General features: G+C 41.7%; 1 protein-coding gene across 3 annotated transcripts; it reads right to left on the bottom strand.

Moving 5' to 3' along the window:
• Nucleotides 1–1922: 1922 nt before the first annotated feature.
• NDUFAF6 (NADH:ubiquinone oxidoreductase complex assembly factor 6) lies at nucleotides 1923–19242 on the bottom strand (the record flags this gene model as incomplete). Of its 3 annotated transcripts, XM_079533962.1 has the most annotated exons (9): nucleotides 1923–2051; nucleotides 2543–2599; nucleotides 6029–6130; nucleotides 7652–7785; nucleotides 9993–10095; nucleotides 11557–11613; nucleotides 16094–16216; nucleotides 17105–17204; nucleotides 19070–19242. In XM_079533962.1, 9 exons carry the CDS (start codon nucleotides 19240–19242, stop codon nucleotides 1923–1925), a joined length of 978 nt encoding a protein of 325 aa, XP_079390088.1. The 3 variants fall into 3 exon arrangements, with proteins under 3 accessions (XP_079390088.1, XP_079390089.1, XP_079390090.1); XM_079533963.1 differs by lacking the exon at nucleotides 19070–19242 and having other exon boundaries at nucleotides 17101–17121; XM_079533964.1 differs by lacking the exons at nucleotides 2543–2599; nucleotides 19070–19242 and having other exon boundaries at nucleotides 17101–17121.
• Between the last annotated feature and the right edge of the window lie 6909 nt (nucleotides 19243–26151).

A 26151-nucleotide genomic window follows, 5' to 3' on the forward strand; every position in this document is an offset into this window, starting at 1 on the left:
GGCCGGGTAGTAGCAACAGAGCTTAAGCCTTTGCTCTTAATTTGGCAGAAAGAGCTGTGGTGCCTGCAATGGGAGAGAGGATTTTCTTTTCGCCACATCCCTTTGCCCAATTCAAGAACACCAATGCTAAGATACAGCAGCTGAGTTGAGGACAGAACCAATTAAAATTTTACTTTCAGAAAATATCCAGAGGACTCTTGATGCAGTATATGCAGACTTTTATAGGTTCATCTCAACCGTGACCGTTACACTTCTAATACAGAAAGCAAAACCATGAGCTGAACAAATTCAAAGAGAAATGTTTTACTGAGGCATAGGAAACTACAGAATTAACTAAGATCTACATCACAAACCAACTTCAAACATATATAACAAAACCGCTGAATGAAGGACTTAACATTGGGTTCCTGAGACTTCCACCATGCTTGCAGATTCTGTGGTTAAAAAAGCCACCAATCTTCTCAGAAACGTGCTGTGCAGCATTGTACACCAAAATACAGGATGCTGTTATACAACCAAGCATCTGGAGAGATTAATTCTGATGAAAAAAATCTCTAGGATAAAAGCTACTTAATAGAATGAGGATGATAGCAGAGGAGACTGCTGGATTTGTGCAACTGAATCAAGCTAGATGTTAGGAAGTATTATGTTGCTAAAAAACAAGTCAAGCAAGTATTTTGCACTTAAAGTTTGATCTTAAGAGATGCTGAGTACAAAGCTCCCTGTAATTCCCCACCAAAAAAACAGAGCAGTACATTTGCAGAGAGGGAGGACTAAAATGACCCAGCACCATCCAACAATGCATCTCTTAAGAGTATTAAAGAGAAAGAATTCAGTGAAGTTACATTGGAGGGTGCCCTAAGAGATACAGTGAATGTGAATAAAGGGGCTCTCAGACCCACATGGCAGCGACAGCTGTGGCCGGTAACAGAGAGAGCAGGAGGAAGACAATGCCAAGCTCAGAGCACAGCGAAAGTGCTTGGCTGAGTTAGAAATAATAACCATGTAACAGTTCTCTTCATCTGTTGGAAAGCTGTTCTCCTACTACTCAGAGTCACTTCAGGTTGGATATTAGGAAAAACTTCTTTACAGAAAGGTTGTTAAGCCCTGCAATGGGCTCCCCAGGGAGGTGGTTGAGTCGCCATCCCTGGATGCGCTTCAAATCTGTTTGGATGTGGTGCTCAGGGACAAGATTTAGCAGAGGGCTGATAGTTAGGGCAGTATGGTCAGGTTGTGGTTGGACTTGATGATCTTTAAGGTCTTTTCCAACCTGGAGCTTTTCTAGGATTCTAAAGCTCAACTTCAACATTTAGTTAAATAATTTCTCTACTACAGGTTTAATTTTATCATTTTGAAATGCTACATAAACACTAGGTAATTAAGGAAGCTGAAGCTTTTCCTGACAGTTTTCTTACATCCAAATATATGCAGTCATTCTTTTAGCTATGAGGCATCATAGCACAAAAAGTTTGCACTTTGCCCTAAACAGAATTGCTTAATTGATACACAATGTATTTGCTGAAATGACTTTACTGCTTTGGAGTACAAAGGTTTTTTTGGGAGTTGGTTTTGGATTTTTGTCACTAAGGTATAAAGCCTTATAAGTATCCATTAGCACAGAATTTGTCCGAGAAGAACTCTACCACACTACTGTTATTACAAGAAAAGAGACAAGGAAAGTAATCTCAGACAAGAACAGATGACTTGGCAGACGTGTGAAGCAGAGATATCAGCCTAGTATTCCAAGAACAAATTTCACTACTGCCAGCAAGCTGACAGCTACAGTTCGTGCACATCCGCTACTTCCCATGAACAGCAGTTTGTACAGTTTGCAGAAGTGTGAAGGCAGACACTTCACAATTCTATCAAGTCATTAAAGAGAGAAAAAAAAGCAGCAATCCAAACTTCATACTAAGAAAACTTTAATATGTTTTTTTCCAAGTTCTAATATATAAATACAACGGTAATAATGTATTCCTCTTTTGTAAGCTTGGGTGAAATATATTGAAGTCCACTTTCCGTATGTTATATAAATAATCATCTAAAGCAACCTAGAAAAGAAAAGAAAAAAAGGCTTAGTCTGTATGGTGCACGCAGCTAATTGGGCATTAAATTTAAAGTGATACATGCAACCAGATTAGGAATTCAAGAAGGCTTGACAGTATGTCTGTTTCAGCATGTGTAGTGTAGCCATCACATTCAAAGAAAACACAAAAAACAACTTTTGAGAAGACAAGCATTATCTTTCACTAGACAAGATTTTGGCCCCTTACATTAGAAAGATTGTCTAAGAGTACAGACAGTACTAGAGAAATTCTGTAGTTAAAAGAGTAAAAGTTTTGCTCAAATTACAAGGTTCCACAATAGTATCTAAATGAAGTCTTGAATAAGTTTCAGGTATTACGCTTTCCTGTGAACGTATAAAGTATTAGTTAACAATTTTAATTAATTAGTTTAAGCTTCATTTGAGCCTCTACTTTTCACAAGCATATCAGCACAAAAGCAAGGTCATCATTTCAACACTGCATGGTATCACACCCACCGTATGGTAAAAAGCAGGATATGCCTTCACAGGAACTTTCTTACTGAAAGATCTAGCCTGAAAGTAAATGGGATAAGATGGAAAGGAAGTAAAAAAAAAAAAAAAAAAAAGGTACTTATCAGAAGAGTTTAATGTTTCAGACTAAATATAAAGTACTATATATAATGCTTAGAGCCAACAAAATGTTCTGTTCTCTGACATACTGAAACTACTATGGATAAACCAGCACCATCCCTCAATGTACACAAAGTAATTATGCAAAAAGTGTACTACATTGGGAGATCCCTCCTAGAATTCTTTAACCTTCTGACAACCTTACAGTTTGCATAATAATATAACAATGTAAATTAGCATCCCTCGGTTCCTGCAAAGTTCCAAGTTGCATTTGTTTTAATAAATATGGCATCATCTTTATTAATATGGCACTATATCAAATAGTTCTTTGCATCCCAAGAGACAGAACCGATGGACCAGAAATGCATTTCTCTGAGTGGATCTTTTTGGGCCAGTCTTACCATCAGTTCCAGAAGTCCAATTATGCTCTACGTTCATGAGACTCTGCAAGTATCTCAGTGCCTCAGGCCCTCAGTGTCTATGTGTAAACACTGCAAACTAAATCACGGCTGAATCAACTCCACAGTTTAAATGCAAGTCAGCTACAGCAAATCTTCCTGTAGGGCTTAATTATAAATATAGAATCCCTCCTTGTTTCATCTCTTCTTACATGCTAAAACAAAAAGCAAACAAAAATACTCTTCACAAATACTGGTGAGTATTTATGAGTCTCTGTTAGTTTTCCATGGATCCTCCCAGATAATTGAGAAAACATGGCTAAAACTTTAGGAGGGAAAAATACTGAATCTTTTCAGATGGCAAATTATTTTAAAAATCTAAGATGAAATTAACGTGCATACATGTAAAAGGAAACTTACCTTCTCTGATCTAGCTTACTATTGCTATTTGTAAGAGCAAAGGAAAAAAGTAATCTTGCTTGATTGTCTTAAGTCAGAATGGGTCTGCATGACTGCCATTTAGAAAGCACCTTATCTTCCCTGGCAAACTGATGTACCATAATCGAGATAAAGGCAAAAGGCCAAAAGGAGTCCTCTTGGGAAAATGCAGGAGATAGTACTGAAGACAAAGACGGGGAACAAGTAAAGACTGCTGACACATTTCAAAGGGCTGTGTGGGACTGACACAGCACCTTCATCATATGCTTTTATTCTGATAAAACACAACGTTCCTAAAGAAAACCACAACCTTCATTGTCTTACTTTGCCCTCTGCTGGTCAGCGGTATCAACAGCATCAAAAAGAGCTGACCATGCTTCAGAAACTTCTCTCACAAGATTAAGTGCCACTTTACTACAATATATTTCACATAATATCCCTGAGACTTATTTAGCGTTTTCAGATTGTTCCTTCTGACTGTGAAATAGGCATAACAACTGTTATCCTTATCCTCCAAAGCACGTGTGGCTCATGTAAGTTCTGTGACTGTTAAAACCTCTGCAGGTTTAAGCTTCACCACTCCCTGTAACTCCAAGTCAGAGGGCGAGCGGCTGATGACATGCTTAAGCAAAACAAAATGGCAATTTTATACAGGAGAACTGGTGCATTTAAAGGCACTAAGCCACTACATCTACCTGAAGTCTTGAGATATCATCCATTAGGGAAAAAGTATCTGTATCTTACACAAAGACTCTGATGATTAAGGAGGCTAATACCCTATTATTACTGCCTCTCACTGCCAATTTCAAGTGGTTCGAACACTTCAGAAACTCTCTACTGCCCGTTATTCTTCATGGATGATGATGGAGTTTGGTAGTGTGTATTAAGAGATTTTTTTAAATTAAGATTACTGAATAATATGCTAGCGTTGCTCTAACTTGGCTTCCTTCTGTTCATGTTTTCTGCACAGCCTCCAATGATGTAATCACATCCACAGAGCCCTCCCTGCATAACATGGGCAGGGCTCTAGGAATGGGGTAAGGAGGAAAAGGAGTAAGGTTCTGACTGCTCACTTCAGCAGCAGTTTGACATGGAGGGATGGGGGACCATCACAGTGAGAATGGTCACACAGTCACATTATTTGAAAAGCTCTGAAGAGATGAATTTTCTCTTTGCTTCTTTCCCAAAGTTTTCGTGCAATACCAGCAACAAAATTTTCAACAGCTGCGCAATAAATGCACACTGCTTGTTTTTTTCTACACCTGCTGTCATGGATTTTTGTAATTTTTGTCACATTTTTGTAATGACAACTGCAACCCAACAGGTTTCAGGCCCTGTACACTGCAGGTGGTACAGTAGGGAAAAAAGAAGAAAAAAAAAAAGAAAAAAGAGGTTTCTGCTTGAACACTGATGTGGGCACTTTTGACCTTCCATTTTCTTCGCCTCTTTTTCAAACTTTTCAATTGACAGCTTCCTTGGGAACAGGACAACAAAAGCTGAGACATCAGGTGAAACAGCATGAAGACAAATGCATCTAATACAAGTTATAAATAGTCTGTATTAAAAATAAAGCCTGAAGCTACATATTTTTGACCCCTAAAAATTAATCAGCTAACCAACAACACACAGAACAAACCAGGGATGCCTTATTTTACCTTCAGAAAAATGAAAATTAAGAAGGGCTCTCCAACCTATATTGCAGAAGATACTTTGTGATTGGCCAACATTGTAATTGAGGATTATATTCGTGATGCAAATGCAGAGATTTCAACATTTCCTTACTTTGAAGCAGTATCTTTTCAGACTCCCTGTGTTTGATGCGATACTTGAAGTACATGTGTACACATACTGCTGACAAAGAAAACTCTTTGCAGTGCTTCCTGCAAGTTTTATTTTCCAGATAAAGGCAGACTAACAGTGCACTGCTGATGAAGCATTATTTTGCTTTTTGCATCAGGTTCTGAGTGCAGCTAAAGTAACAGCAATTGTTATTTAAAAAAAAAAAAAAAAAAAAAAAAAAAAGACTGTGCAGGTCTTCAGAGTTCATTATCTACTGCTGCAAGCAAGAAGCACCCTTCCTAATGCACTTGGCTGTGAGCCCAAAAAGAAATAAACAGAATACACATTTCCCAACACAGTTCTGTGCACGTCTGGTCACACTGAGAAATGAAACCCCCTCTCCCAAATACTAACCCAGCAGTCAGAGCCAAAATGTCACAGCTCTCCTGCTGTGCTGTGAGGTACCATATGTACAAGTCCTTCCTATGGTGCTGATACCATTCTGGCTTGTTCTTGCACTTACAATTGTCTGCTCAAAGTTTCTCTCCCAGTAATAAGGCTGTTAGGCAGTACTTATATACATGCAACTGCACCTGGCTGTGAGAAAACTGCCTCCTGTACCTACAGATAAATATATTCTCTCAAAGTAATTTAGGTTAAAATATCTGAAGACTTCTAACAATACTTTCACAGTGCTTTGCAAAGGACAGCATCAACTATGTTTTTCAAAAGAAAGAAAAGGGGGAAGGAATCTCACGTGTTCTAGGTGAACATGGGCCTGGCTGGCAATGTCATAGATTACATCCCTCACATTTTTCTCTTGCTTGCATCTTATGAAATCCTCTTGTGAAACTCCATGCTAGACACAGGAAGGAAAAGCAAGTAGTAAAAAAAACCAAACTCTCAACAAATATCACATTTCCATTTTAGCTTCACAAAAGATAGGAAAATTCAAAAGCCTGTCCCAGCAACCAAACTACTGACCTAAGCCTGAAAAAGCCCAAGTGTGTTCTGCTGCTGCCCCTCCCTGCAACTCCTCTAGTTTTTTTTGTCAATTACTCGGAAAACAATTCAAGAGAATAAAAAGAACATTTGAAACTGGCTTTCTCTGCATGGACTTGTTCCCTAAAGACACTGTGGTCAGACAGACAACCGTGTTAAGCTTTAAAGTTTTGGGAAGTTACATCGACTTAAACATACTCCAAAAAACCATAGAAAGTGCAACAAAGCCAGCAACAGTTAACACAGAAGCCATGTTTACTTTGGGATTGGCAATGCCAGATCTGCAAAATACAAACATTTTAAAAAGCATTCTCTGACTGCAGTAACCAGGAAGATAAAATACAGTACATTCAGAACTGCACCAGTTTCCTGTTCTCAACAACGTTCAGACGTGAAAACTGTATAAAGTAGGCAAGTGAGCCTCCCAGACGTACAGATTCAAGTACAACTCTGCAATACTTGCCTGCAGCTGAAACGCTGACACAGAAGGGACACAAGCTGTTAGCCTGTCCCCTGATCTTTGACTACACAGTTTACTGTACAACACCTTCCACAGCAGGGATGACTGAATTTTCAGCCTACAGACTTCTTCCTGCAGTCCCAGAAACCTGACCTACATTAGTGACTGTGCCTTTCGCAGACTACTTAAGTAACTAAACTTCAAATCAAAACTTTCAACTGTACTGAAATTACATACAGTAAAGACTAGAAGTGCCTTAAGCATCACCGTAATGACATAAACTTCGCTCAAGCATAAGAATGGCATTAACATTTAAAAATACGGAGTGGAGATAAAGGAGTAACTGCTGCCATGGCTACAAATGGCTCCAAAACATTAATGAAAAAAATATAAGCTTTAATTCCAGTTTACCCAAATTGCAAGAGCTACTAGGTTCCAAACTAGGTGTACAGTTCAAACTGGAGAACCATATGCCATCTCATACAGCAATATATGGAAGGTATGGTTATAGCTATCAATCGTGTAAGACCAAAAAAAGAAAGGAAGACCAGAACATTTATAAAAAGGTAATGTAAAGAGAAACTTGAGAAGATTGTCAAAAGTCCCCAATCTGCATGAGTATTTCTACATTTTAACAGAAAAGTTCCTGAAAGATGAAATACTACCAGATTTAACAAAAGATTAGAAAACGGGGAAACAAAAAAAAAAAACCCAACAACATTCTGATGCTTCCTGAAGCTCATTCCTCTCACTTTATATCTACAAAACCACTGGGCTGCAGCAGAAACCACAGCACGAAGAAAAAAAAAAAAAAAAAGCCTGCTGTTTCTGTACTAATAAATGACAAACTCCTATCTAGTGTTGAGAGATACAGTTAGATACCACATTGTTCAGTTCCAGGTAACTTGTTTCTCTTACCAACATACAAATGTCCATGGGCAGAAAGACCTTTCGTCTCGTACAGTGATACGGAGTAGCTCTCAAACAGGTAATGATGCCTTGTGCTTTCCCAATGTGACTGGCTGCATGGTCAGCATGGATGTCCTTCACACCTGAAATGGCAGAAACAGCATTTCTTACTGTCAGACCTCTTGAGGAGTCTTCTTCAGTCATTTTTAAGGAAAGCTAACAAGTGCACTGATGCATTACAGAGCTGCTTATGTTCATAACCTGTCTTGAGACCTCACCTCAGAGGTGCAAAGCAGTAGGGAATGCACTGATTCCTGTTCAGATGCTATCCGTTGCTACACAGAGCCATTTACACTGGCATACCTTCTTTCAGGATAGCAACATTCCAAGAACATTTTGCCCTGCCAGACAAATCATTCAAGTGTGAGATTCCTGACCAACATTAATGCTTACAGCGCGGTTTCACCCATTAGCTGCAGCTGATTCAGCAGTGTCCCAAAGCTAAGGAGAATGGCCATATGCTTCCCCCATATGTCTGCCACCTCCCTCGTGCTGCCAGGGGTAATGAGATAGCAGCATGGTAAACCAGTACAGCTAACTTTGGTTCCTGCCTGGCTACTAACTGAGACAAGAGAATGGTGACTGGGGTAAAGCAGCATCATCCTTCTTCATGGCAAGACCATATAATATTGGCTTATACTGATCACAGTGCTGAACCAGGATAAAATGAAAATTTAAAGGAAAATAAGGAAAACTGAAATTCACAAGAGTTCTAACAGAAGCAACATTCCACAAAGACAGAAATGAGGATACCAGATCAGTGAGCCTACCTGACAGATGGAAAGGATACCAGATATAGCAGATTCATTGCCTGAGCCTTGCCTGAGTTTCAACCCTTTGGAAATAGTGTGTACAGGCAGACTATGTGGAGTTACTATGGCAATGGTGGTAGAAAGCAGACTTTGGAAGATAAGTTTATAAGTCAAAATGAGCCTGAGAAGAGAAGTAACCCAAAATCAGTAGAACGAAGCAGCACTACTACAAGAAAGATACACACCACCTGGAGATGGCAGGAGTAAAGAAGCTAAAAAAGCACGAGAAATTTAGCAAAGAAGACTTGGTCTATGTAGTATAGAAAAGACTGCTGATGAGAAATATCTAGCCTATGTTCAGTTAATTTCACGATTTTTGAAAGAAAACACAGGATAATTGCTTAACGTACAGTGAAGGAGATTCTTGCTTAGATATTTTGTTAAATTGTCACACTTAAGAGAAGTTAAACATGATAGGAAGCCAAAGAAAATGTGGAGTCCCCACTTTAGATTTCAAGAACAGGATCATCTGACTTTCAACAGAAGTGAGCCAAACATCCTTCAGTATTAAAGACATTTCTCAGCATGGAAGACAATGATATTTTTCATAGTCCTACATTTCTACAATCAAAAGCTCAAAGACATTTGCAAGATTTCACTGAATCCCTACTGAGAAAGCAAATATCAGATGTTAAGATGTGGGTTCTTCATTTCCTCATGAAAAGAATGTGCTCTTTCTACTACTCTTTTTTCCGCTCTTTCAACTTCAGCTTTGACATCCCATCAGATGACTTTGATGTTGCAACTACAACATTCATGCTAAATATTATGCTACTAATAAATAAACACCAGCCTTCTCACATCTGAGCTCACACAGGCAACAGTGCCATGATGCAATGCACAATCTCAAAGAAAATTGTCCTCTTCTTCACCTCAAGCGAACAGTTCTTTTCCAATCTGTCGGTATTCTACTACGCAACATTAGCTTTAAACCACAAGGATCATATTGTCTTCGTTGCCTTTTTTCTAGCTATTCATTTATTGATAGTGAATCTGCTTTTAGGAAGGAGAGAGGATTCAAGCCCAAGTTAGCAACCAAGGGAAGCTTATAGGTTTGGAACTGGAACTGTTTAAGAATAGCCAGTGTATATCACTGCAGTAGAGAACAATAGCTGCTGATTAACTACAGTGCTCTGTGTTCTACCAAGTGGAACAAACAGAAAACACAGTAAAGAGCTGAATTTGCCACACCCCATAGTAGGGGCAAGAAGAACAGAACAGTAGAAAACTACTGTGAACTTTCCACTGAGTTATCTTCTAAGAAGAGTATGTAGTTTTAAGAGCTGCAGTAAGATTCCAGGTTTATGGTTGAGCGTCCAGAAAAAAACTCATGTGAGAACTTCTACCAAAATGAAAATTGGGTGGAAAAAGTGTTTTTTTTGGGTTTTTTTTTGTTTGTTTGTTTGTTTTTTGCAACAGTATATGCATACCAGCATTAATGAGTCACCAACGAAATCTAAAAATTGGGAAGCACCTACCCAGCATTTCCAACGTGAGGTATAAGAGAGCACTCTGAGTGTTCTCAGCATATGCTTCAAGCTCCTGGATGTTACGGTATGCTCTATCATCCAAATTCTTCTCCTGTAATTTGAACACAGAATTTCAGTAAAAAGTAAGTATAACTGCTATTCGTGCCAGCTATTTGTTCACATTAGCCTAATCCTCTATTAGCAAGAAAAGGTAACATTAAGAGAGATGAAAGGAGTATATACTGATAGAAACAGGCACTGAAGCCCATAGCAACTCTACAACTGTAAAGATAAGTAGATATAACCACAACCAAGTCTTGTAACTGGAGCAATTACCACCTCTTGCAATGACAAATCAAAATTATTCAGAAAAAATGATACTGCCAATAAAAACCATTTTATTGTATTCTTAACTATTAAATTGCTAATTTTAATACTTTGTTAGCATCTGAAGAATGGAAAATAAACAGGAATATACACTTTAGAACACGCACACAAAACAAGACAAAATAAATCAATCCATCACACATATGAGTTTCAAAGCCACATGCAAACACTCCCCAGAATAGAATTTCTGACATTATTCTTCCTGTCCTAGTGGCTTTTGTGGCTAAAGTCTACCAGTTTTAACATTTAAAACTCTCAAGTCTTTCGTAGCAATGACACTGAAAGAAAGTGACCATCAATTTGCTCACAGAGTAACTTCATGAGATATCAGCTTCAGCAGCAAGCTACTTCAAGGAATTCCTGCCCTTAGTCTTGCCCTCGTGCCCGAGTTGGTAGCAGCATCACTGTATCTGTGAAATTCTCTCTCATTTTCTCCTCCTATAGGGTGGGTATTTTTAGATTCATATCATCTTACAGCTCGGACTTAGAGCACACAAGGGAGAAAGACAGCAAAGTATGGCAGCAAAGTTCAGACAGGTTTCAGCCAATTTTGAGGTTTTATACCTGTGACTCATCACAAGATAAAGCAATTTAGGGGCAAAACTGACATGGTAATATAAGAGATGAAAAAGAACACAAAGATGTCAAGAGCAGGACTGGAATGGCATAAAAAGAGGCTGTGTATTGAGGTTTGCTTCTTACACAACTTCATTTCCATTTCTATTCAAATGCAGCTTTCCAGAATTTTTAATAGTTGTATATAGAGACCTTAACATTTAATATCACCAGACAGGACTTCCCTCAGTTACAAACAGAAAGGCCAGGTGTAACTCACAATGGATTACTACTAGAGGAAACTACTTTAAATCAGAAACTAAGGTCTGCAGTATAAAAATGTGAGCACAGATACGTTACCAGAGCAGAGAACAAAAAAGATTCACACTCACAAGCTCTGCTTTAAATTCTGAAGGGATTCTATTACATTTTTGGCCAAGAAGAGCAGAAAATTTAAGAACTGTAAGAAATTGTAAGAATTAAGGGCGAATTAAAAGGAAATTAAAAGTGTTCTTCTCAGGAAAAATACCATTGTCTGAAGAAGATGAATTACTTATCCTTTGGTTTTACACACAAACACATGAAACGATGGGGAAAAAAGAGAATGAGACTTTGAATGGTAAATACTTACTCTTTCATCAATGATCTTCGTGAACCACATTTTGGACAAGTTATGCCTCTTAACTGCCTGAAAATTATATTAAAAAAATGCTGTTAATGTATAAAAAATGATGGCAATATTGCATTATGACAGCTGAAAACTATTTTTGATAGTACTTTTTCACAAGGCCTGTATTCACTGAATCAAAGTTGAATCAAACTGGTAAGTTACTGAAAAAAGGAGAATCTTCAAATATAAAAGTTGTCTAACTGGCATTTGCTTCGACTTCATACACACAAGAAAATGAAATCTTGGATATCAATTAACTAAAAGCATTTCTATAACAAAATACATAACTTATCACATATTACAGTTTAGGGATACTTAGGTGGGTTTTGTTTTTTTGCTTTTATTAAAGCATTTCATGTTCACACATCTTATTTTGGCTCTTAACTTGCACTTGCCTTGCTTAATACAACTCTTCAACTTCTCTTCAGTCCTCTGACTTACACCCATCCATCCATCCATCCACACACACTCCTCCAAACCTACATAGATTCTGCAGACCACACTGTCAGCAAGACTATAATCATACATATTTATATTTAAAAACAAAACTTATGGGGCAGATTTCTCAATCTTCACCCTTACAGTTCACTACCTACTACTGTACACACATTATATTTGTAAATATTTTTCCAAGTTTGGTAAAACTAGGTCTTACTGCTGATTCAGCTAACTGTGCTCTGGGGAAACACCAGGTGTGCAAAAAAGTGAGTTCTAAGTTACACCTACACATCAGTTTGGCTTCTCACTTATCCATCTGAGGACTGAGTTGGCAAATAAAGTCCCTGTAACAGTCCAAGCTCTGCTGAATTACCCTACGTGTGTGTTACATCCATTTTAAGCTACCATCATTCAACTAAGTTCTCATTTTTCAAATTCTCATTTTGCCCAGAAATGAGCAGAGGACCAGAGCTCACTTTGCATTGGTTCAAAATGGATATACACATAAGAACAAGTAGAACAAGGTTGCCACCTAAATTTATATTCAAGTTACTAAGAGTTGAGCCATTCACAGTTCTAGAAATATTTTTACAGACTATTTATTCTTCACTAGCACGCACAATCCAGAATTGAGAATACTCTCAGAATCCAAATTTGGGTATTCTGCAATACACAAAACTTTTTGAAAAGTTTAACATAATAAATCAGTATTTCTGGAAAATCAGAACTGTCTGCATTCAAACTCAACAGTGGGAACAGAGTGTACTCAAAATATACTGTGTGAAAGACATGCTAGTTCTGTTAACAGCTCTGCAATACCTAAGAGCCCAGGCGTCTATTTCTAAATCTTACTTTCTCAGAACTGCAACGATACTCACAAAGATTTGCAAAGTTGCACTCTTCAAATAAGTCATTCTTGGGGTATTTGCTGAAATACAGAAGCTAAATCGTATCTTGAGTGCAGAGGTCACCAGGACAGGCTGTGCTGTAGCCCATTACAGCGCTCCGCAGCAGTCAGAGGTAGCAGAGTTCCCAGAAATACTTTCAGACCTTTTCCCAACACCTTACTTCACAACCTATTCTATTTGGATTGTCTTCTATCAGAGAAGCCACACGTAAGGTCAAGTCTTACTACACAGATAGGCCAATTCTTTCTTCTACTTCAAAAACAACTTCCTGTGTGAGAACAGAGCATGACTAGCACTCCTAGCTGGTGGCAAAGGCCGCAATTTATATCTGAACTATGTTTGTTGAAAGTTAATCTTTAGCTAACAAACATTTCTGCCCCACGCTGATATACACATAAGCAGCCTGAAATTAGAAGTAGTGGAAAGAATACATACAATCATATCCAAAACCAATTTGTACCTAATCTACTCAGACAATTAAAATTGAGGCTATTTTCAGAAACAAAAATAAACTTGACAAAAAAAGCAAGTTCCTCCTGGGAAAGGAGACAAGCATTTGGGGAGAAAACAATCTGTTTCTGGGCAGTTTGCCATACACTGAAACAGAAAGAATAAAAAAAAAAAAATTCAAAGGCACAGACAGACTGACACGCAGAACTATCAATACTGCATTCTAATGTTTGTATTAAAGATGGAGCATTGGTTATATTTTAATACCCATAATTCAGCAAAAAAGGCTTGCAACATTTGCCAGTCTTCATTCTAACTGTATGGACACTTTGTTGTGGCAGTGGCACGCTTTATAAGAGCTAAAGACACCCATGAATAGCTCTGCACCTCCTAAAAGTGACTGACTGGAAGGTGTTCTTCCTTTATTTTACTTCCTGGCTTCACCTGTGTTTTCCCTTGCTTAAGCAAACAGTATCTTGTTTAAATCCAATTTTAACCCACGTATTGACAGAGGAACAAATGTTGACTTATGCTTTATTTCACACTTGAGGGAAGAACAACGAGGGACAGGCCACAGTTTCAGCACTTTCAACAGTCATTCAAAGAAGATTTGGAAAGAACTCATTTTTGTGCTCTCAGAGGTGCAACAGAGAACTAACGTTAAAACACTCCAGTCCCACAGGATCTGCATTGCTCCAACCCAGCATTACAGTGGGAGTCAGGGATTTTTAATGCAAAGAAAGCAAATGAATACTTGGATGAAGAGTCCATATTTGTCTGTCTGCTTTTCAACTGGTCATACAACTAACTACCTAAGGGATCTATGTTAAAACTGTATTCAGCTATGGAGACCTAGACAAACTGCAGCTTCTCTGTCTGGAGCCCAGAGATCCCCAGTTTAAACACAAGATCTGATCTTACAGAACCTTTCAAAAAAGCACCTGCTGTAAGGTTAAGACTTGATGTGACCTGTGGCCCTAAGATGACCAGCTAGCACCATACAGAGTTGCTATCTCTGAAGAAACTCAACTCAACGTGACTCTGAAAATCTGATCCACTAGCTCTGAAGTTCAACCTGCTCTAAGTGGGAACATGGTCTAGACAACGACCTGAGGCCCATACCAATTAAATTATTCTGTGACTCTAAATCATGATCACGGAGAGATCAATTTATAATGCCTTCAGTTATCTGATGAACTTCCCAACGGCAGCTCTACTTAGAAATAAAAAATTTGTACAGAAATTTTCTTCTTCAGCCGTGACTCGAAGAGGAACAGGTCTGTGGGCGTACTTTGTGAGTAATGTTCTGGTGCTTGCTAGAATTCACATACAGATGTCTTGGTAAAAATAAACTTTTAAGTTCACAAGTACATTTCCCGTTACTCAACAGACACGAAAGGATCTGCACAGATTATCGTATGAATAGAAGTCATCAAGCAACCCTTCAGCAAGCAGAGAGGCTGTATGAAGATTCTCCCTGTTACCCAGTAACTGGGTATGAAGGTCTTGGGCTTTTCCTCATACACAATTTGCTAGATTAATCCCTGTGCTTTGTCTCCTGTCTTTTTGTAAAACTTGCTCTTCAGGCAGGACCAGCACTCGCTTAGGAAAGATACATCTGACAGTGGGATTGTGTGCACACTCAGTAAGTTGCCAACAGCATCACACTGTGTGGTGAGGTCAACATACTGGAGGGAAGTGACAATCCAGGATGACCTCAACAGACTCAAGAGATGGACCCATGCGAACCTCATGGAGTTCAGAAGGGCCAAATGATAGGCCAAACAAATGGACTGGGACAATCCCAAACACAATACTGGCTGGGCAGAAAACTGATTGAGAGCAACAGTGCAGAGAAGGACTTGTGAGTTTTGGTCAATGAGAAGCCCAGTATGAGTCAACAGCGTGCACCTGTAGCCCAGAAAGCCACCTGCACTGCGTTAAAAGCAGCATGGCCAGCAGGGTAAGGGAGGTGATAGTCCTGCTCCACTTTGTTCTCACTAGAACCCACCTGCAGTACTGCATCCAGGCCTGGGACCCCGAGCATAAGAAAGATGTGGAGCCACTGGAGTGGGCTCAGAGGAGCCTATGAGGACTCTCCAAGGTCTGGAGCACCTCTCCTACCAGAAAGCTGAGTAAGCTGGGCTTCTTCACTCCTTCAGAAGCAAAGGCTCCAGAGACACATTACAGTGGCCTTGCAGTACCTACAGGAGGCCTTATGGGAAAGATAGGGAGAGGCTTTTTATCAGAGAAATGTAATGACAGAACAAGGGGTAATGGTTTTAAACTAAAAAAAGGAACATTTAGATTAGACTATAGGAAGTTCTATACTATGAGAATGGTGAGACACTGGAAAAGGCTGCCCACAGAAGCTGTGGATATCTCATTGCTGGACTGTTTAAGCAACCTGGCCTAGTGGGAGACGTCCCTGCACATAAGCAGCAGGGTTGGAACTGGATCCTATCCAACCCATGCCATTCTGTGATTCCATGATTTCAACTAGGTCACACCTAAATATCCTCCTTCTCTGATTCTATTCTGTGATTGTAGGCGAGAAGGTACCATACAGACATGCACGCCCTTTACATTAACTGTTTTATATAAAATAATAGTTAATAATGCAACACAACACATAGAAAACATTTTTTCTCACAGCAGTATTTTCATCAAGTGAACTTCAGGATAACAAAGATGTATCTTACCCTCCATAGTGCTACAGCAACTGGCTGATGTGGTGGGTTATTGCAGTATATGTCTTCCACAGCTTTCCTCCAGAACTGCATTCGCATCAAACCTGTAGTCTTCTGAGTTATGGAGTCTTTAATCTGGAAAGGATACATCTGGAGTGAAATTCACAGTCTCCTTAAGGCACTATGGTCTGCCTCTATTGAAAACTCAGACAGAGAAACAGACTAACTCACAAGCAAAAGGGCTCTGTTCTCAGTTTGCTTACTCCTAATGAAACTTACAACCACTACAGAGAATAAATAAAAATGAAATATTCACCACAAGGTGACTTTGGAACACACAGAGTTTAAGTCCAAGACAACTCCCACCTTGGCGTTCTCAGGATAAGAAGCAGTGGTAACAGCAGTGAGGGAGGGAAGCACTATAGGCTGCCAGAAGCACAGCCCACAGAGACTTATCACAGGGTTTGCTGAGTAAGCACATATCTTGAACTGCTCTGCTTCCTTCTGGCAAGTGCCACAAACTTCTGTGGTTGCATTAGAAGTTTCTGGCCATCCAGCAAAGGTGAAAGACTGCAGCCACTCCCATACCACAAATCTCTAATTACAAACTTCTCTCTTAGTAGTATTTCCTTTACTTTTACCAGCATCTGACTCCTTCACTCAAAATTTTGACGGGCGTTTTACAGATAGGGGTTAGCTACACTTTTCTAATTCACTCAGTGCTTTTGAAGCCAGCACAGATGCAATCACATACCAGTACCACTGCCTGTTTGTTATCACATAATTTTGAAAATACATAGCATAAAGAAGAGTCACAACATCTATACACATGAACAAAATAAAGTGGGAGGACAATTTTCCAAGGGCCACTCAAAACTAGAGGTTTGTACTGACTTCTTTTTTCATTGCCCTTTATAGTATAGAAAAGTTAATCTCAGCAAAACACCAGCTGCTTGTTAAATAACAGTTCTGAAACTCTAAATTACACATTCCCAGAGTTCACGAGTATATTTTAATACCTGCCTGAGCCAGTTCCACATTGAATGCTCTCAAGGCAAAAGCAGAGGTTCGAGATTCTGCAGGCAACAGCAGAGAACACAGAAACCCTTCATAGTCACGCTTTCTATAAAAGGACAAAAAGAATGGATATATTATTTATAGCTCCATGCAAATCAGGCATGCTGTTGCTTAGTTTAGGGCTCCTAAAATAGTAGCAGCGAGTTACAGTTCAAAAGTCCAATTTTTTGAAAAAGCAGCACCTTTTAAGCTTATTTTGAAATAAGGCAGGCTCCAAGAGGGGGGAATGCAATCTGAACTCTCAATGCACTGCTCAAATCCAGATCTCAAGATATTTGGCTAAAGGCATGGAACAAGCTTGTGGAAGAACTGCAAACAGAATCCAGACTGTCTGATTTCCAGACTTCTGTTCTAAATATGAAACCACATTTTGTTGAAAAACTACACATTGAAGCTCAACAGAAGAGCAATGGATTAACCATTACATTTTGGTTTATTGACAACTATACTAAAAGTATAAGAACTCTGGCACTTGCTGTCAATCTAAAGTGGTATACTTTTGTTTGGCCGCTTGGGTGCGCCATTAAATGAAGAACAATCAGAGCACAGGGAGAATGATTATGAACTGCAAAATCATATGTAGGTGTAACTACCAGAAACACTTGGTCACCTCAGAAATGCTCACTTCCCTGATTTGAGCAATGGTTTGTGTACTTTTGATAAGCTAGGAACGTGATCCTTCAAGAGAACAAAAGTAGTAACTCCGAGTTATGCCTTAAGAGCAGAGCAGCAAGCGTCAAGTTAAACATTTACTCATTTTCATGAAGTTAGTCCTTAAATGCACTCCTATTTCTTTTGAATGCGAGCTTAAGATAGCAAAACCAAACCAGGGGGTAGTACTGGGGTTGCTACTTTTAGCATGAAACAAAAAGGAAATGAAATTTAACAGCTGTTCTTACCCCCTAAACACACAACAGCTGATAACAAGCGAATACTTTAGAATTCTCATAATACTTCTGGAACTTGTGTTAGAGCCTGATGCGAAGCCACAAATATCAACCAAAAAAGGCATTTCTGGCTTTCAGCCACATTCGTAATAGAATCACAGAGTCATAGAATGGCCTGGGTTGAAAAGGACCACAAAGATCATCCAGTTTCAACCCCCTGCTATGTGCAGGGTCGCCAACCACCAGACCAGGCTGCCCAGAGCCACATCCAGCCTGGCCTTGAATGCCTCCAGGGCTGGGGCATCCACAACCTCCTTGGGCAACCTGTTCCAGTGTGTCACCACCCTCTGTGTGAAAAACTTCCTCCTAATATCTAACCTAAACCTCCCCTGTGTCAGTTTGAAACCATTCCCCCTTGTCCTATCACTGTCTACCCTCGTAAACAGCTGTTAATTAAAAAACAAACGCATCAAACCTTCCTCAATTCAAGACAATTTCTGCAAAGCATTATCAGCTCAAAACCAAGGAATTGTTTCCAAACAGACTGTAAAAACAGCCCATACTGTCCAACCTGGGCAGAGCTGTGAAGCTTTCATGCCCCAGAAAGAAAGTTTTTATTGTAATAAACAAATGAGAGCTGCCTGCACCGCCCGAAGCGATTTATTTCTGTTCGACCCCCTCGGCCTTTTCATTCCCCGGAGCCGTTACGATTCCCACATGCCAATCGGCGTGGGAATCAACAGCGGCGACGTCAAATGCACAAGCACACTTCATTTCACTACCCTGAATGCTTGTGAGCTGCCATAAGTAGTCTGTTTTTAACAGAATAAAAGGGAAAAAAAAAGAAAAAAGAAAAAAAAAAAAGAAGGGAGTCACATCCATCTTATCTTCCGATACTGGGACCGACCCGCCCCCCGCAACCCCATCCCCGGCCGGGCCGGGCCGCCCTCCCCGCGTCGCACGGCAGCTCTCCCCACCCCCGAGGCGGGCTGGGAGCGGCCCGGCCTCCCCACGCCGCACTCACCGCAGCAGCTCGGCGCAGTACTGCGCTTCTCCGCCGGGCTCCGGCCTGCTCCAGCCCGCCGCCGCCGCCCTCCCGCCTCGCGGCCACGGCAGCCCGCCGCGGGCCCCCACCGCCCTCAGCACACGGGGGAACGACGCGGACCGCAGCCCGCCCGCAGCCGTGGCGGCCGCCATGCTATCCGCAGCGCCGCTTCGTTCCGCCCCTGCCGTCAGTCAGCCCCAGCCCACGGGGCGGCCCCTTCCTCACGCCGCGCCGGGGAGCACACGGATCGAGGGGGTCGGTAGGCGGCGCCCGAGAACGCGCGGTGGCGGCCCTGGTGTTGGAGCGCCGCGTGGCCTTTTGTTGTCCTGCAAATGGCCTCCGCTGTTGACTGCTGCGGCGGGTTGAGCCGGGCGCCGCTGCTCCTCGCAGCGTGGGGCCTCACGCAGCACCCGCTGAGCCTGGAGGGGCGAGGTGATGAAATCTCTTCTTGCAGCAGTCCCAAACTCTGACTGGAGGCGTTCACAGAAGGCCACTGCCAGGCAACGCAGCACTGGTACCACATGCAGGATGAGGCTTCAGGGGAGACCAGGCTCTACACGAGCCCTCTGCCGTCCTGGCATCCTCATAGGATGGGTTGGCTTAGAAAGAATCGCAAGCTCACCGAGTTCTTAGCTGTGGGCAGGGCTGCTGCCCGCCGGATCATTGCACAGAGCCCCCCGTAGCCTGGGCTTGGAACGCATCCAGGAATGGGGCACCCACAGCTTCTCTGGGCAGCTGTGCCAGGCCCTCACCACCGTCACAGTGAAAATTTTCCTCTGACAACTAATATAACTCTCTCTTAGTTTAAAACCATCCCCCTTTTCTTATCACTATCAGACCATGTAAAAAGTCGGTCTCCCCTTTGCTTATAAGCTGACCTTATGTAATGGAAGGTCACAATGAAGTCTCCCCTGTGCCTTCTCCAGGCTGAACAAGGCCAGCTCCCTCAGCCTGTCTTTGTAGAAGAGGTTCTCCAGCCCTCTCCTTGTCCTTGTGCCCTCCTCTGGACTGTGTCCATCACTGGAGGATGACTTAAAAGCCTTTGGGTGCAGGCTGGGACACTGCTGGACCTTGTGCTGGACACAGCCTGTCTGCAGTGCTAGCTCACAGTGCAGTCATTTTAGTCCTGTAGTCACAAGCAGAGCAGCTGTGCTCTCTCCAAGTTTGGCCTAGATGAGGATAAACCAATACATTAACATAAAGCTTGCTATGCTTAAGAGCTGTCTTATCTTAAAACTACACCAAACTGATCTGTGTGTAGTTACTAGTAGAAGCAGCAGCAGCAGCTGAGCTTTCTGTCCTCAGCCTTGCCATCCTGCTTCCAGTTTCACTGCTCTGTTTTGTTGAGTTAGTCCTGTAGCAATCTGGTGGTGTGAATCAGTTCACTGTGAGAACCAGCAGGGAAAGCGAGGAGGATCTCCTGATCATGTCCAGTAATACACGTTTGTTAGCAGAGCTAACTGAACTGAAGCCACACAGTGCATGTGGGGCAAGCTTTAAGTGGGCAGCAACATTCAAGTCACAAGACTTCTGTTTGGAAATGAGAGCAAGCTTTTATTTTGTGTCATGGCAAGACAACACAGGGGAGAGGAGGAAAGGAAGCCTGGGAATCTCACCCCAACCTTATTTATTTTATTGATTAGTGGCTCTTGTGGGTTTATGCTGAGTCTTTATTCTTCCCTTTTCCTCTGTTCTTTCCCTCGTCTCTAAAGTTCTCTTTGTCTTGAAACTCTGGACCTTGTTTTGAATCCCTGCTCTGCCTTGAGCAGGAATTATGTTTGTCAGGGCACCCAAAGGAGGTCATTTAGCTTTGGTAGATTTCTGGGTGGAGGCTGAAACTGCTGTTGTTTAAGTTTTCAGAGAGAACCCCTAGATAAATGAATCCAGCTCTTTCAGCTGCTGCCAATTCCTGGCAGAAAGGTTACATAAACATACTCTAAACCTCAAGGGTATTATAAATAAATCTTATAAAATATTAAATTTTGTTAATCTCTGAATGAACCAAAACACTGCTAAACTGATTTAAACCCTTAGTAAGAAAAGAATTAACCAGGTGTCTTATAAAAGTCCTGACCTCTTTCTCAGCGCACCGACATTTGTTTCTGGTCATTCTGCACCCTCACCGTTCTCATTAAATTACATTTTTTTTTCACTTTAAACAAAAACTTCACACACCATGAATAATTAACAAAAAGCTTCTTCAAGTCTGTATTGATTGTAGCGCTAGCGGAACTGCTAGTGACAACAGTGGCTGGTTTAGGCAGAGATAATTCACTTATTGCTTTAAAATGGGATTTCAGGGCGAAAAAAATGTCAGAAAATACCAATCAGTTATAACCAACAACTCTTATAGATATGCAGATAGTACTTGTCAGCATATAAATGGGAGAGACCCTGAGCTATCCCATGCTAGCCAAGCAGAGCCTGAAATATGAGAGGCCTACTTGTATTCAGGTGCTAGTGCCCAAAAAGTCATCATACAGAAGATAAAGGAAGAAGAGACCCACCTCAGGATATCCAACAGGATGGAGGCTGAGGTACTGGCTGGAAGATGAGAGACACCAGCATCCTAACCTGTAACAAGAAGAGAAGAAATAGGAATGGGGACCTGCGCTTGTATTGGCAAGGATATATTCCTGCCCCATCTCATTTTCCTCTGCTGAATAATCCTGGATTCATTCCAGTATGAGAGTTGAGGAAAAAATCTTTGTGGAGTAGCCATAGTATTTCCTGTCCAGTTGCATGCCACAGGTAACAGGCACATGGCAGTTATTTTGTACCTGAACTACAAAAAATACTCAGCCAAAAATCTTTGTTTTAAGGGAGTACACTAACAAAACATGACTAACTGCAGTCGTTCCATTCCTCGCCACAGAATAATACATTCATGCATGTGGTAACAAGCAGTGAGCTACATTAAAATACACTTATCCCATTTTACGTGGTTTAAATAATAAAGTCTTTAATTGCAAAGTAGATAGAAAGTTTCAAAATGACGTTGCAGTGAAGGGGTTTCATCTTTGTTGCTGCTGCATGTGTTTATTTTTTTTGTGGTTTTGTCTGTAGATAAATGTGTTTATAAACTTTCATTTCTTATTACCATTTTGCACTCCCCAGTTTCAATCACAGATGAAAACTGCAAGAGGTGCTATACTAATGACAGTGGAGAACAAAGGTCTCGAATTTATGAAGCATGAGAACCACTGTGTGCTTCTCTGGCTGTGTGCTGATGGACTGAACTGAGTGTCCTGAGTGAAAGCAAACAGCTCTTTTTTCCATGTCCACTGACACCTTTGCCAACCGTGGGCACACTCCACTGCACTCAGCAGGAATTGCTGCCCACCTGGTATTCTCAAACCTCATGCAGTTTTACGTGAGGATCAGTTTTACTCCCTGGATAGGGATAGGTGGATCTCTCAATGCACTTCAAATATGCCATCAAGCACATTTATGGATGTTAACCAGCTTTCAGTTATTTCTGATTCAGGCTGCAAAACTGTGAGTGAAGCAGTGGGTATTCAGGTCATGCAACTTCTGTTGCATGATACCTTTCAATACCTATCTTTTCTTAGGATAGTCTCTTATCTCTTTTTAGCCAGTGGAGCAAAACAGGACTTCTGCAGGGAGTAACTCAGAATAAGGGTATAGTATCACACACAGATCATTCTAATTAACCTCAGACTCTCTCCTAATTGTGGGTTACTAATCCTCTCTGACCAAGAACCTCTCCAGAGCTGTACCACATTCTCTGAGCACACAGGCAGAAGCAGGACTTGGAGCCAGATATTCAAGGGCTTAGCACATAGCTGCTCGGCTTCCACTTTGACATCAAAATGAGGATTTCAGAACTGAGAAGGCATTGCTATTTATCTAAGGCATTCCTTTGAAAACCCAGCTCTCTGTGGGACAATGGACTCTCTTCAGAATTTTGGCTCTGGTTTTTCAAGAGCCACCCTGAAAACTCAATATTGTCATGAGAGATGACTTATCTGTCTGCCCTTGCGCAGAAGCGCAGGCCTACGCAAACACAACTTGGTTCCATGTTGTTGCCTGGGGTGATATCAGATGCAAATACAGGGAGTATTTGAATGGAATTCACAAAGTGTATGCTTTTAAGATAAAGCAGAGCCAAGTCCTGCCGCTGCTGCTTTGGATGCAAATGTATTTGTAATGAACTCTGGTTTTGTACGTGTCCCTTATCTTGCACCTGTTATCATCTTTGTTGTAGAAAGCTTACAGGTAAGCTTGCCAAATGATACGCCCCATCTGTGCTACCTGGATAAACACTGCTAGCAAGAAACATGCAAACTGGAAAGCCACAAGTTCTTGATGGACAGGTACCAATGCTGTTTCTCCAGCTAGCAAGGACAAAGTCTTTGTGTTCCTTCAACAAGTTGCCAGCCTTTTCTTGTTTGAAATTCTTGTGAAGTTGTTGGGAGGGAGATGAGAAAGAGGGAGCTGGAAGCATGCAATCTGGTTTTTGGCATGCAGATGAAGTCAGTCTTAAACAAAACAAGGATTTCAGTGGAATTTACAAAGTGAATGTTTTTTAGCCAGTGCTAAGCTAGAGTTGGGGGCAGTTATGTTTGTTGTGAATGCTTGTTTTGATCTTGCAACCTGAACTAGCAGTTGTATGGAGGGAAGGTGAATAATAGAAAACTGCATCACTGGAGCTTGTTCCTAAGAAGACTGGAAATAAATACCAGCAGGTATTCATGGTGAAAGTCCTACAGCTTTCCAGTGAAGAAAAAACAGTAGGGGAGAACAGTTTGTTCTGGGAGCTTATCATGTTACACTGAGACCTTTACATTTTCCTGTGTTATTTCATTTTAGGAACTTGTGAGAGGAAGAACTACTGAGTAACTAATGTACAAGGCTGGTAGCTTGGGTGTGGAGGCCTATCACTGAGTTCCTGTGGGCAACATTTGTACTCTCAGATGGTGACATCTGAGAGCGGCTGACACTCTGGCCCCTGGACCAAGCCATTTTAACCGACTTGCATACTTAGTGCCCAAATCCCAAGGCCTTTTGGACGTAGAGGACACATCACTACTGCATATTAGCAGGGACACGGGGAGATATGAGACGTATCCCACCAAGGAAACATCCTTGGGCTTGCTGCCACCTTTGCTACCTGAGGCAAAAAGGATGAGACCAGCAGCACTCGGTGTGCCTGGGTACAGACCGCTCCCTGCTCTGCCATTCATTGGCTGCCTCGCACTCCCTGTGCAGGCATGCTGCTGCTTGCTGCTTTTGTGTTAGAGCAAGGTAGAGGGTAGAACTTGGCATCGTGAGCACCCTGTCCTAGACCTCCAGTCATAAGGGAGTTCACCTAATGCTGTTTTCCAAAACAAAAGACACTAACAGGGCATATGTTCTATTGCTGCCTACCACATAGGGTCTGTATGTATAAGAACTGGAAAGGGCACAGCAGGTTGTCACGGAGGGTAACCCATAACCTGATTTCTCTGGCAGAGTCCACAGTGATGGCAACTTGGCACTTGGACACCTTGCAGTAGACACTCTTGTTAAAAAAAAAAAAAAAAAGAGTGGCCTGAAGGGATCCCTCTCCATTATGGTCAAGGAACTTTAACCAGGCTCCAAACTCTTGTCGGCTGAGCATGCTGCCTGGCAGCTGAGCAAAACATTGCAGATCTGCTGGCAGTGATACAGCATCCCTTGCTTCCTCCAAGGCTCTTGTACAGCTTGTGCAAGGACTTGGAGAAAATTTTCCATTCAGAGTGGGCATTCCTAGGTGCTGCAGGCCACCTTCTTACCACTGGGCAGTGTGCCAGTCTCTGGGGAGGAGATAATGCTTTGGGACGCTCACATGTAACAAAGATCTAGCAGCAACATGTCCAAAAACTACAGGTCTGCAAGGACGCAGAACTGCATCTCTTTCACATTAACCTTTGGTCTCCAGCTTCCAGTGGCTCACGATATGGAACTGATCTCTCCTTCCTGATCCCAGCCTGCCATGCACGTACCAGGCTGTCCCCATTTGAGCAGGCTGTGCGGTCAGCAGCTTGCAGGAGAATGCCTCAAACCCTGCTAGTTCCTCACTGAAAAGATAGTGCCTGCTGAGTGTTGCTGATAGCCACAGTTCTCTTCCTACCACAAGTGTCTTATACTCGGCAGTCTGTGGACAAGGGCCTTTTATGGCTGAGCAGAGAAAAGAAGCCCCAGGAGCCTCAGAAATCTTTACTGAGATGAGCAACCCCAGAATCTTTAAGGAGCCTCAGAAATCTTTACTGAGGTGAGCAAACAGCACTTCAACTCTGTGCACCTCTTGTGTTTTCAAACAAAAGCCTGAAAAGCCCAATGGCAATTAAGTTTTTGTTTATATATACATACGTGAATAATGAAAGCCTTGCCCTTCTGACTGGGCTTCTGACAAGCCTTCTCCTTTATTCTTATGCCTTCTCTTTTGAAAAACTGTTTCTCCCCCACACCATCACACCTGTGGGTTGGTCCCAGTGTCCTAGGACACCAAGGTCACACGTAGCCACTCCAAGCTGTGGATGCTCAGTCCCTTTGCTGACCCCGTTGCTGGGGCATGACCTGGAGGAAAGCAGGGCCCAGCTCGGCCCACGGGCTGTTAGTGCAACACAGCTACCTTCCAAAATCTAACTCCACCTCGTTCATCACAACGCAAGCTTAGCCCCATTGTTGACAGCTCACATGGCTGCCAAGAGATGTGTTTCTGCTGCAAGGGGTGGGAAGTGTGAGCACTGAGAGGTGTAAAAGAATGTAAGGCTGCCAACTCTACTGAAATATCCTTGAAGGACAGGACAATGTTATAGACTCCAGACCACAAGGGACCACTGTAGGGATGGAACTGCAGAGTATAGCATGGAGGTGCCTATGTAGGTTCCTGGGACACTATAGTGCTTGTTCTACGTATGCTCCTTTGAAAAGGATTGTTGGAAAAGTACCAGGTTTGCTGGGGTTGGTCCCTGAGGTGGTAAGGGATGCTGTTGTGTAGGAGATATTACAGCTGGCTTTACCAACTTAATGGCACCTACAGCCATGCACAGGAACAGCACCTCGGGTACTTAAAT

Source organism: Tetrao urogallus (genome assembly GCF_951394365.1).
Source record: "Tetrao urogallus genome assembly, chromosome: 3".
Lineage (NCBI taxonomy): Eukaryota > Metazoa > Chordata > Aves > Galliformes > Phasianidae > Tetrao > Tetrao urogallus.